This window comes from Pseudoliparis swirei, chromosome 24, assembly GCF_029220125.1.
Source record: "Pseudoliparis swirei isolate HS2019 ecotype Mariana Trench chromosome 24, NWPU_hadal_v1, whole genome shotgun sequence".
In the NCBI taxonomy this organism is placed as follows: domain Eukaryota; kingdom Metazoa; phylum Chordata; class Actinopteri; order Perciformes; family Liparidae; genus Pseudoliparis; species Pseudoliparis swirei.
Window position 1 is genome coordinate 1,585,773 of NC_079411.1, and position 12,500 is coordinate 1,598,272.

General features: G+C 42.9%; 1 protein-coding gene across 1 annotated transcript in view; it reads right to left on the reverse strand.

Annotated features, from left to right (window-relative positions):
• The window catches only part of slit1b (slit homolog 1b (Drosophila)), a 37,274-nt gene that overhangs the window by 22,096 nt on the left and 2,678 nt on the right, over positions 1-12,500 (reverse strand). Inside the window, exons 2-5 of the mRNA XM_056408664.1 lie at positions 8,968-9,039; positions 8,225-8,296; positions 8,090-8,161; positions 8-79 (exon numbers count right to left, since the gene is read on the reverse strand). Coding sequence (XP_056264639.1) covers positions 8-79; positions 8,090-8,161; positions 8,225-8,296; positions 8,968-9,039 — 288 coding nt within the window. The remainder of the gene's footprint in view (positions 1-7; positions 80-8,089; positions 8,162-8,224; positions 8,297-8,967; positions 9,040-12,500) is intronic.

Below are 12,500 nucleotides of genomic sequence, written 5' to 3' on the forward strand. Positions count from 1 at the left end.
TCCCCACAGGTTCTTGAGGTCCGTGGCCCCCCTGAAGGCTCTCCTGGGGATCGCCTGGATGACGTTCTCACTCAGGTCCCTGAAACACATGATGCAGATGTTCCTGTACAACAACAACAACAACAACAACAGCAGCAGCAGCAGGAGCAAAACGCAGCGATCGAGGCAAAACTACAGGGGGAAAACGTCTTTGTGTGAGTGTATGTGTGTGAGTGTATGTGTGTGTGTGTGAGTGTATGTGTGTGTGTGTGTGAGTGTGTGTGTGTGTGTGTGTGTGTGTGTGTGTGTGAGTGTATGTGTGTGTGTGTGTGAGTGTGTGTGTGAGTGTGTGTGTGTGTGTGAGTGTATGTGTGTGTGTGTGTGTGTGTGTGTGTGTGTGTGTGTGTGTGTGTGAGTGTATGTGTGTGTGTGTGTGTGTCAGTCTCTGGATGCCCTGGTGGTCCTCAGACCCCCTCCATCAATGTCAAACCAAGAGAGCCCCAAAGAGGAGGAAATACACACACACACACACAGCATCAGATCCTATCGGCCAATCAGAGTCCACCGGGTCAGCGGCGGCTCCGTGCTAAACCGGAGAGTTCCTGTGCGCCCGCAGAGTGGAGCAGGTCTTACGGGGGCGAGCGGTGAGAAGCAGACGGTAAATACAAATAAATATAAAACAATGAAATAATAAAACAATAAGAGGAAATTTGAGCCGTCTGGACCCCAAAAACCCACCGGAGGATTTATGGAAAAGCCAGAACTTTAAAAACTGTTAACGCTTGTGTCCCTGAACACATCATGTGTGGCAAATATAATATATATATATATTCTAAATAAATATTATATATATATATATATATATTTGATATAATATATACATGTTAAATACACATATGTTCATCAATATTTATAAATATTTTATAACTAAATATTTATATATATTTTATACATATGAAATATATATCCAGAAATATGTATATATATGTTATTAATAAATATTATATATATATATATTTCATATTTGTGATATATTCTATAATTATAAAATATATATACATATTTATATAGATATATTTTATATATAAATATTATTTATATATATTTCATATAAAATATACAATATATATATATAATATATTATAGACATATAATATATATATAAATATATATTCTAAATAAACATTCTATATATATTATTTGTATTATATACGGATAAAATCTCTCTCTCTATATATATAAATATATATTTGTTAAACTGAAGTTGTATCTCATCATTGGTCGTTATTAAGATGATGTATTCTCTGAGGCAAACGAGCGTCTCTCCTAATGATGGATGACACTTCTGGGCCAACGCCTCGGCCAATCAGAGACGAGAGAACGTCTACGACCGGATTGGTTCACAAGAAGACACTTAAAACACACACAGACACACACACAGACACACACACCCTGATATTAAAGATGCTTTCCCATGAGGTTGTCAAGATGTCTGTTGCCAGGCTGGATGTGATGTTTACTGGAGGGAAACACAGGCTGGTCACAGCTGGATGTGTGTGTGTGTGTGTGTGTCTGTGTGTGTATGTGTGGGTGTGTGTGTGTGTGTCTGTGTGTGTGTGTCTGTGTATGTGTGTCTTCTCCATTCATGTTCTGATCCGTTGTGTCCTTCCTCGCTCCTCTTCATCCTCTCATTGTTCCGCCGTCTCTCCCGCCGTTTCAATATCCTCCCTCCTTCCCTCCCCTCCCTCCTTCCCTCCCTCCCTCCCCAGTGGAGGGTGAGAAAGGTAAACTTCCCCTGCTCGTCTCCGTCGTCTCTGGGGTCAAACGAGGGTCACTGAGCCCGGAGAGAACCAAAAACGTTCAGAGACATTCCAATCCATCGAGTTCGCAAAATGAACCGATGGAGACGTGAGAGTTAATCGTTTGTCTTTGTATCAATCAGAGAGCCGTGATTGGCTGTTCCTTGTGTGTGTGTGTGTGTGTGTGTGTGTGCTTTCCTTGTGTGTGTGTGTGTGTGTGTGTGTGTGTGTGCTTTCCTTGTGTCTGTGTGTGTGTTTGTGTCTATGCTTTCCTTGTGTGTGTGTGTTGTTTTTCCCCCTCGGCTCCGACTGTGTCAACTTTACTTTACTTTGGACTGACATGACGGCCCGACCTCCCATACACACACACACACACACACAAACACACGTACACACATACACACACACAGTAATCTCACAACACAGCAGGCAATTGTGAAAAAATTCCCCCTGGAAAAATTAAAAAAATTAACGACTGCACATGCAGACAGACAGACAGACAGACACACACACATACACTACGATTCAAAAGTTTGGGATCACTTAGAAATGTCCTTATTTTTCAAAGAAAAGCATTGTTTTTTTCAATGAAGATAACATTAAATCAATCATAAATACCCTCTCTACATTGTTAATGTGGTAAATGACTATTCTAGGTGGAAACGTCTGGTTTCTAATGAAATATCTCCAGAGGTGTATAGAGGCCCATTTCCATCAACGATCACTCCAGTGTTCTAATGGTACATTGTGTTTGATCATCGCCTTAGAAGACTAATGGATGATTAGAAAACCCTTGAAAACCCTTGTGCAATTATGTTAGCACAGCTGAAAACTATTTTGCTGATGAGAGAAGCTATAAAACTGGCCTTCCTTTGAGCTAGTTGATTATCTGGAGCAAAACGCAAGTGTCAATGTCGACAGTGAAGAGGCGACTCCGGGATGCTGGCCTTCTAGGCAGAGTGGCAAAGAAAAAGCCATATCTGAGACTGGCCAATCAAAAGAAAGGATTGGTATGGGCAAAAGAACACAGGCATTGGACAGAGGAAGATTGGGAAAAGGTGTTCTGGACAGATGAATCCAAGTTTGAGGTGTTTGGATCACACAGAAGAACATTTGTGAGATACAGAACAGGTGAAAAGATGCTGGAAGAGTGCCTGACACCATCTGTCAAGCATGGTGGAGGTCATGTGATGGTCTGGGGCTGCTTTGGTGCTGGGAAAGTGGGAGATTTGTACCAGGTCAAAGGGATTTTAAATAAGGAAGGCTATCACTCCATTTTGCAACGCCATGCCATACCCTGTGGGCAGCGCTTGATTGGAGCCAATGTCTTCCTCCAACAGGACAATGACCCAAAGCACACCTCCACATTGTGCAAGAACTATTGAGGGAAGAAGCAGGCAGCTTGCTGTCTGTAATGGAGTGGCCAGTCACCAGATCTCAACCCCATTGAGCTGTTGTGGGAGCAGCTTGACCGTATGGTCCGCAAGAAGTGCCCATCAAGCCAATCCAACTTGTGGTGCTTCAGGAAGCGTGGGGTGACATTTCAACAGATTACCTCAACAAATTAACAGCTAGAATGCCAAAGGTCTGCAATGCTGGAATTGCTGCAAAAGGAGCATTCTTTGACGAAAGCAAAGTTTGAAGAAAAAAAGTAATACTTCAAATACAAATCATTATTTCTAACCTTGTCAATGTCTTGACTATATTTTCTATACATTTTGCAACTCATTTGATAAATAAAAGTGTGAGTTTTCATGGAAAACACGAAATTGTCTGGTATATACACACACATATATATACATTGCTGCAGGTGGGTGTAATTAGCACAATAAATGCAAGCGCGCTCACACACACACACACACAGACAATTATACTGTACAAATGCAAATACAAGTAATTATCCCACACACACACATACACACACACACACACACACACACACACACACTCAGGAGATTAGTCGGGGACACGGCGAGGTCACGTTCCGGTTATCTTCTAAACAGCCGGCAGCTGCCAGCGCCACCTCCGTTAGCTTCTCTCGGATGCCAATCAACCGCTAATGAGGACGGCTCTAATGAGACACTGAGGGGGGGGGGGGGCGTTCCAGCTCCGTAGTAAACAAAGTGTGTCGTACTGTACCGGCTGTATTGCGACATGTGTACTTTAAGTGAAGGTCCATTTAGAGACCAAAGGGGAGGACATGCTTTAGGGGCGGGGCTACAAGGTGATTGACAGGTCTCCACCAGAGGTCTCCTTCAGTACCGAAGCCGCCCAGCAGGGGCTCACAGTTCACCTCCAGGTCCAGGTGAGTGTGTGTCGGCAAGCTGCACTCCCATCAGAACTCCTGGGTTCCCCCGGGCTAAAGGGAGGGGCTGGGAGGGGGAACACACACACACACTCACTCACACACACACACACTCACACACACACTCACTCACTCACTCACTCACTCACTCACTCACTCACACACACACTCACACACACACACACACACACACACACACACACACACACTCACACTCACACACTCACACACACACTCACACACACTCACACTCACACACACTCACACACACACACTCACACACACACACACTCACACACACACACACTCACACACACTCACTCACACACACACACACACACACACACACACACACACACTCACTCACACACAGCCTCTGGGTGTCATCAAAACACACAAAAGAGCTGCTTTTGGGAGCAGAGCGAACGCTTCACACACCGAGCCAACAAAAGAGTGAGAGAGAGGCAGAGAGAAAGAGAGAGAGAGAGAGAGATGAAGTAAGAGAGAGAGAGGGAGTCCTACAAAAAGAAAAAGGAGTGGAGAAACCAGAGAGGTATAAAGAAGAGGTGCATTGTGGGAGAAAGAAGACGAGATGACGGTTTTCCAGCCGGATGAGAGGAATTATTAATGTGACAGGAAACATCAACAGGAAGCTTCCTGACGTCCAACAGGTGTGACATCCTGCCAAAAAGTGAGCCTGGCTCAACGAGACTCAACCCTTAAAGACTCACCTCTTAGAGACTCAACTCTTAGAGACTCAACTCTTAGAGACTCAACTCTTACAGACTCAACTCTTAGAGACTCAACTCTTAGAGACTCAACTCTTAGAGACTCAACCCTTAGAGACTCAACTCTTACAGACTCAACTCTTAGAGACTCAACTCTTATAGACTCAACTCTTAGAGACTCAACCCTTACAGACTCAACTCTTAGAGACTCAACTCTTAGAGACTCAACTCTTACAGACTCAACTCTTAGAGACTCAACTCTTAGAGACTCAACTCTTACAGACTCAACTCTTAGAGACTCAACTCTTAGAGACTCAACCCTTAGAGACTCAACTCTTACAGACTCAACTCTTAGAGACTCAACTCTTAGAGACTCAACTCTTAGAGACTCAACTCTTAGAGACTCAACCCTTAGAGACTCAACTCTTACAGACTCAACTCTTCGAGACTCAACTCTTATAGACTCAATCCTTAGAGACTCAACTCTTACAGACTCAACTCTTAGAGACTCAACTCTTAGAGACTCAACTCTTATAGACTCAGCTCTTACAGACTCAACTCTTAGAGACTCAACTCTTACAGACTCAGCTCTTACAGACTCAACTCTTAGAGACTCAACTCTTACAGACTCAACTCTTAGAGACTCAACTCTTATAGACTCAGCTCTTATAGACTCAACTCTTAGAGACTCAACTCTTAGAGACTCAACTCTTAGAGACTCAACTCTTAGAGACTCAACTCTTAGAGACTCAACTCTTATAGACTCAGCTCTTACAGACTCAAATCTTAGAGACTCAACTCTTAGAGACTCAACTCTTACAGACTCAACTCTTAGAGACTCAACCCTTAGAGACTCAACTCTTAGAGACTCAACTCTTATAGACTCAACTCTTAGAGACGCAACCCTTAGAGACTCAACTCTTAGAGACTCAACTCTTACTGACTCAACTCTTAGAGACTCAACTCTTAGATACTCAACTCTTATAGACTCAACTCTTAGAGACTCAATCCTTAGAGACTCAACTCTTAGAAACTCAACTCTTAGAGACTCAACTCTTATTGACTCAACTCTTATTGACTCAACTCTTAGAGACTCAACCCTTAGAGACTCAACTCTTAGAGACTCAACTCTTAGAGACTCAACTCTTAGAGACTCAAACCTTAGAGACTCAACTCTTATAGACTCAACTCTTATAGACTCAACTCTTAGAGACTCAACTCTTTCAGACTCAACTCTTTCAGACTCAACTCTTAGAGACTCAACTCTTACAGACTCAACTCTTACAGACTCAACTCTTACAGACTCAACTCTTAGAGACTCAACCCTTAGAGACTCAAATCTTAGAGACTCAACTCTTATAGACTCAACTCTTAGAGACTCAACTCTTAGAGACTCAACTCTTAGAGACTCAACTCTTAGAGACTCAACTCTTACAGACTCAACTCTTATAGACTCAGCTCTTACAGACTCAACTCTTAGAGACTCAACTCTTAGAGACTCAACTCTTATAGACTCAACTCTTAGAGACTCAACTCTTAGAGACTCAACTCTTAGACTCAACTCTTAGACTCAACCCTTAGAGACTCAACTCTTACAGACTCAACTCTTATGGACTCAACTCTTAGAGACTCAACCCTTAGAGACTCAACTCTTAGAGACTCAACTCTTACAGACTCAACTCTTACAGACTCAACTCTTAGAGACTCAACTCTTATAGACTCAGCTCTTACAGACTCAACTCTTAGAGACTCAACTCTTATAGACTCAGCTCTTACAGACTCAACTCTTAGAGACTCAACTCTTATAGACTCAATTCTTATAGACTCGGTGTGTGGGTGAACGCCCGTTAGAGAGGAAAAAACACAAACCATCAAAAGATGAACAAAAGGGAGAATTTGAGAGAGGGGGAGGGAGAGAAAAATACACACACAAAAATCAGCACAGTGTGTGCGCGCGTAGGCGTGTGAGTGTTTGTGTGTGTTTGTGTTTGTGTGTGTTTGTTTTTGTGTGTTTGTGTGTTTTTGTGTGTGCGTTTGTGTGTGTGTTTGTATGTGTGTTGTGTGTGTGTGTGTTGTGTGTGTGTTTGTGTGTGCGTTGTGTGTGTGTGTTGTGTGTGTGTTGTGTGTTTGTGTGTGTGTTTGTGTGTTTTTGTGTGTGTGTGTGTTTGTGTGTGTTTTTGTGTGTGTGTTTGTGTGTGTGTTTGTGTGTTTTCAAGGGACGTCAAGCTGCATCAAGTCCATCAACACAGCAGGAGGAAAAGAAATCACTCCTGCTGGAGGAAGTTCTAATGGCTCTGCACTAGGTGTGTGTGAGTGTGTGTGTGAGTGTGTGAGTGTGTGTGTGAGTGTGCATGTGTGTGTGTGTGTGCTGATTGATAGAACATGCCAAGTCCATCTCGGCATTCCCTGATGGGAGCCAGAGTGTGAAATTGCCAAAAAGGCAAACAGCAAATAATCAGGACACATGCACACACACTCACGCACACACAGACACACACACACACACAGACACACACACATTTGGGAAATCACGTCCTAAATGGACAAAAGTTAATTAAAGAGCTCTGTGTCTCCCTCTCCCTCTCTCTCTCTCTCTCTCTCTCTCTCTCTCTCTCTCTCTCTCTCTCTCCCTCTCTCCCTGTCCCTCTCTCCCTGTCCCTCTCTCTCTCTCAGTGTGTGTGGTTTTGTGTGTGCGTCTCCAGGCAGACACATTCCCATCCGACACTACACACACACGTCCACGACAAAGACTTCAGAGCCGCGTCTGTGTGACGCGTTCAGGCGCATGGTTACCGACCGTCATCGAGCCGCCACTCATTAAACAAGAAAAAAAGCTCTTTGTGTGTGTGAGTGTGTGTGTGAGTGTGAGTGTGTGTGTCTGTGTGTGAGTGTGTGTGTTTGTGTGTGTTCGGTTGTCAAATTAAAAAGCTCGGCGCTTCCTAACGGCCCCTGTGGGATTGTAGGAATGATTTGCGGCGCTCGAGTCGATTCGAGGTTCTCGAGGTGAGAGAAACGTTTCACTTTAAAAACAAATATCTGGAGAAAAATGTCCCTTTCTGCACTTGTGATGCTTTATTTATATCTAAAAGCGGTTTCCCTGAGCCGCTGAGTCAGAGCGCTCAGGTTGCAGCAGGAATCAAATTCAGCTTCAAATGTAAATCAGTTCGTCTGAAGGTACAAACAAAACACTGAAGTGAAAAGAAGCATAAAACAAACAATGGAAAGACTCCACATCCCTGTGGTCTGTGGGGGGGGGGGGGGTAAAGGTAGAGACTCACAGTCGGGACAGGCCTTTGTTCTTCTGGAACAGCAGCTCTGGAAGCTGGCTGAGACGGTTCTTGTTGAGGCGACTGGGGGAACAGAAACATGTCGGACTGGCTCAAACAAGAGTGTGTGTGTGTGTGTGTTCTCACAGTCTCTCCAGCTCCTTCAGCTCATCAAAGGCTCCTCTCTCCACGTTGCTGATCTGGTTCTCCATCAGATGGCTGCAGAGACAAAGAAATTAAGAAGCTGAACAGTCGAGTAAAAGGTCCTCATCGCTTTATGTTCCTTAAATATACACATACATTCATATATATTTAGGATATTTGGCCTTTAAACCACTTAAAAAAATGTTATTCGGGCGCGCGGCGTTCAACCCGAGTCTCACGTCTGCATCTTTTGAGTGAATCCAGTAAGTTATTATCATGTCGGCATCAATTTGCATCACTTAGTTAATAAATGTATTCTTATTAAACAAGCAGGATCACTCATTACTACGTGGACGAAAATATCTCTTCATCTCTGTCTCCATGTCTTTAAGTATTCATGTAGCCGGTTGTCTCCGGGCAGAACACAGAGGTGACCGAGGAGCACTGCAGCGTGAACACAACCACATGGAGACACGTCGGGGGGCGGGGCTGATTGGCTCAGCTGCGTCGGCACATTATCGTAGACATGAGCTCGTTTACTGGAAGCCAACAAACACAAACACACGCTCCCTAATTGGAACCCCCACCCCCCACAGTCCGGCTCCACCGACTCCCAGATGACTCCACCCCCCTTTCCATGTTGTAATCTGACTGACACCCAAAACCAGCGCCTCTGGGTGGCGTTGCCGGAGCCCTGGGGTCAAAGTTGAAGATGACCTCTACGTGAAGGGATCAATGTGACTCACAGGACTCGGAGGTGCTTCAGGCCGGAGAAGTCGGTCTTGGTGACGACCGTCAGGTTGTTTCCGTTCAGGTCGCTGGAGAGAAGAGAAAAACACACGGGGCGGCGGTTAGAGGTCACGGGGTCACGGGGGCGATGTCGGTGCATAATAATCAATGAGGTCTGAGAGGCGTGGTCAGGCGGGTTTCCATTGGTAGAAATCTCAGAGCTTCAAAGTATCAGTCAAACCAGACGGGTGACATCAATATGGCCCCGCCCACTGTTACTATGGACCCGCCCACTGTCACAATGTCCCCGCCCACTGTCACTATGGACCCGCCCACTGTCACAATGTCCCCGCCCACTGTCACCATGGCCCGGCCCACTGTCACTATGGCAAGCCCACTGTCACCATGGCCCCGCCCACTGGCACCATGGCGCCGCCCACTGTCACCATGGCCCCGCCCACTTCCTATACTCAGAGAAGCCATTAATGACCTCAACACTCAGACATCAAGGCCGAATAAGTAGTCGCTTGGAAATATCCTATCATGAAGTACCCTGTAGAAGTATCCTATCATGAAGTACCCTGAAGAAGTATCCTATCATGAAGTACCCTGTAGAAGTATCCTATCATGAAGTACCCTGAAGAAGTATCCTATCATGAAGTACCCTGTAGAAGTATCCGATCATGAAGTACCCTGTAGAAGTATCCTATCATGAAGTACCCTGTAGAAGTATCCGATCATGAAGTACCCTGTAGAAGTATCCTATCATGAAGTACCCTGTAGAAGTATCCGATCATGAAGTACCCTGTAGAAGTATCCTATCATGAAGTACCCTGTAGAAGTATCCTATCATGAAGTACCCTGTAGAAGTATCCTATCATGAAGTACCCTGAAGAAGTATCCTATCATGAAGTACCCTGTAGAAGTATCCTATCATGAAGTACCCTGTAGAAGTATCCTATCATGAAGTACCCTGAAGAAGTATCCTATCATGAAGTACCCTGTAGAAGTATCCTATCATGAAGTACCCTATATCCTATCATGAAGTACCCTGAAGAAGTATCCTATCATGAAGTACCCTGTAGAAGTATCCGATCATGAAGTACCCTGTAGAAGTATCCTATCATGAAGTACCCTGTAGAAGTATCCTATCATGAAGTACCCTGTAGAAGTATCCTATCATGAAGTACCCTGTAGAAGTATTCTATCATGAAGTACCCTGTAGAATTCATTTTGAGGACAATCTGCAAAAATCAGCCGACGTCAGCTTAACCCTTGCCTTAGGGTCATTTTGACCCGAATCAATATTACACCCTCCCCCAGCCTTCGGATTAATTTGACCCCATTCAATGTTTAATGTCGGTGTTCTTTCGGTAGTCAACAAACAAACATAAAGTGCCTCACACTTAAACTTGGAAAACAATATTAATTCTAATAATTTTCTGGAGGTTTTAATTGCTGGCGTCAAATTGAACCCAAAGGGTAAAATATGTTAGTAAATATAAAGGTAACAGGAGGGTGAAACATTGAATCGGGTCAAAATGACCCAAAGGCGGGGGGAGGGTGTAATATTGATTCGGGTCAAAATGACCCTAAGGCAACACAAGGGTTAAAGCTGCAAGAAGAAGAAGAAGAAGTAGAAGACCCCCCCCCCCGCTCTCTGGGTGACCTCAGGTGGGAGGCGGCAATTTACTACACACACTTCAGGTGTAAACTGCCGTTACGCGATATTGTAATTAGGCAGGCGCTGCTTTCAATGTGTGTGTGTGTGTGGGGGGGGGGGGCTTATTGTCTCCTTTGATTGACAGCTGGATGAAGAGAGGGGATGATGTCACTGTTCCCAGAGGCTTTGTGGGAGGAGAGGTAAACTGAACCCTGTGTGTGTAGGTGTGTGTGTGTGTGTGTGGTGTCATGTTCTTGTTCTACTGTAAAGGGTGGAGCAGAGTGTGACCTTGTCCTAGAGAGTTGTGGTTTGTGTGTGTGTGTGTGTGTGTGTGTGTGTGTGTGTGTGTGTGTGTGTGTGTGTGTGTGTGTGTGTGTGTGTACATGTGCTCTTGATTAAAAAAGGGAACAACAACTTGAGATCAGATTCAGTTTTAAATGACGGTTAAATTCCACGTTCATAGGGTCTGAGGATGGGGGGGGTGGGGGATTGGCTGGGGGGGGGGGCGATGGCGGGGGGTCCAGAACCCCTCCCCTGGATGTGTGTGAGATCAGCCCGACAGTTCGACCACACAGGCTAAAAACAAGCATGAGGGAGGGAGAGGGATGCACACACACACACACACACACACACACACACACGAGCCCCATGGCCCCCCTGGGGAGGCATGGTCGATGCAGTTTTGTTGCAGCATGGCGGGGTCAGGGGTCGGTCGAGCGACAGACTCCCCACTCGAGTGGCGACTCGGCCGAACAAGAGCTCATTAAAGCAGAACGCGACGCGCACACACACACACACACACAATCACAGCCTCAGTGGGCAGCGAGGCAGTTGATCCACTCAGCTCCGCTGTTGGGTCTGTCGTGTGTGTGTGTGTGTGTGTGTGTGTGTGTGTGTGTGTGTGTGTGTGTGTGTGTGTGTGTGTGTGTGTGTGTGTGTGTGTGTGTGTGTGTGTGTGTGTGTGTGTGTGAAGATAGAGGACGTACAGTGAGTGGAGGCACTCGTCCAGAAGGAGAGTATTGATTATCAGTATCTCTCTGAGCGTCCACAGATACTGGTCGATAGGTCGTTGCAGGTTTTCTCTCCTCAGATCTGCATCGATACGTTGTGGTTATTTGATTATATATTTGGTTATTTTATTATATATATTACATTTGGTTATTTTATTATATATTTTATTTATTTTATTATATATATTATATTTGGTTATTTTATTATATATATTATGTTTGGTTATTTTATTTTGTATATTATATTTTATTCATTTAATTATGTATATTATATTTGGTTATTTTAATATGTATATTATATTTGGTTATTTTATTATATATTTTATTTATTTCATTATATATATTATATTTGGTTATTTTATTATGTATATTATATTTGGTTATTTTATTATATATTGTATTTATTTCATAATTTTTTATATTTGGTTATTTTATTATGTATATTATATTTTATTAATTTCATTATATATATTATATTTGTTTATTTTATTATGTATATTATATTTGGTTATTTTATTATATATTATATTTGGTTATTCTATTATATATATTATGTTTGGTTATTTTATTATATATATTATGTTTGGTTATTTTATTATATATATTATATTTGGTTATTTTATTATATATATTATGTTTGGTTATTTTATTATATATATTATGTTTGGTTATTTTATTATATATATTATATTTGGTTATTTTATTATATATATTATGTTTGGTTATTTTATTATATATATTATGTTTGGTTATTTTATTATATATTATGTTTGGTTATTTTATTATGTATATTATATTTGGTTATTTTATTATATATATTATGTTTGGTTATTTTATTATATATATTATGTTTGGTTATTTTATTATATATATTATA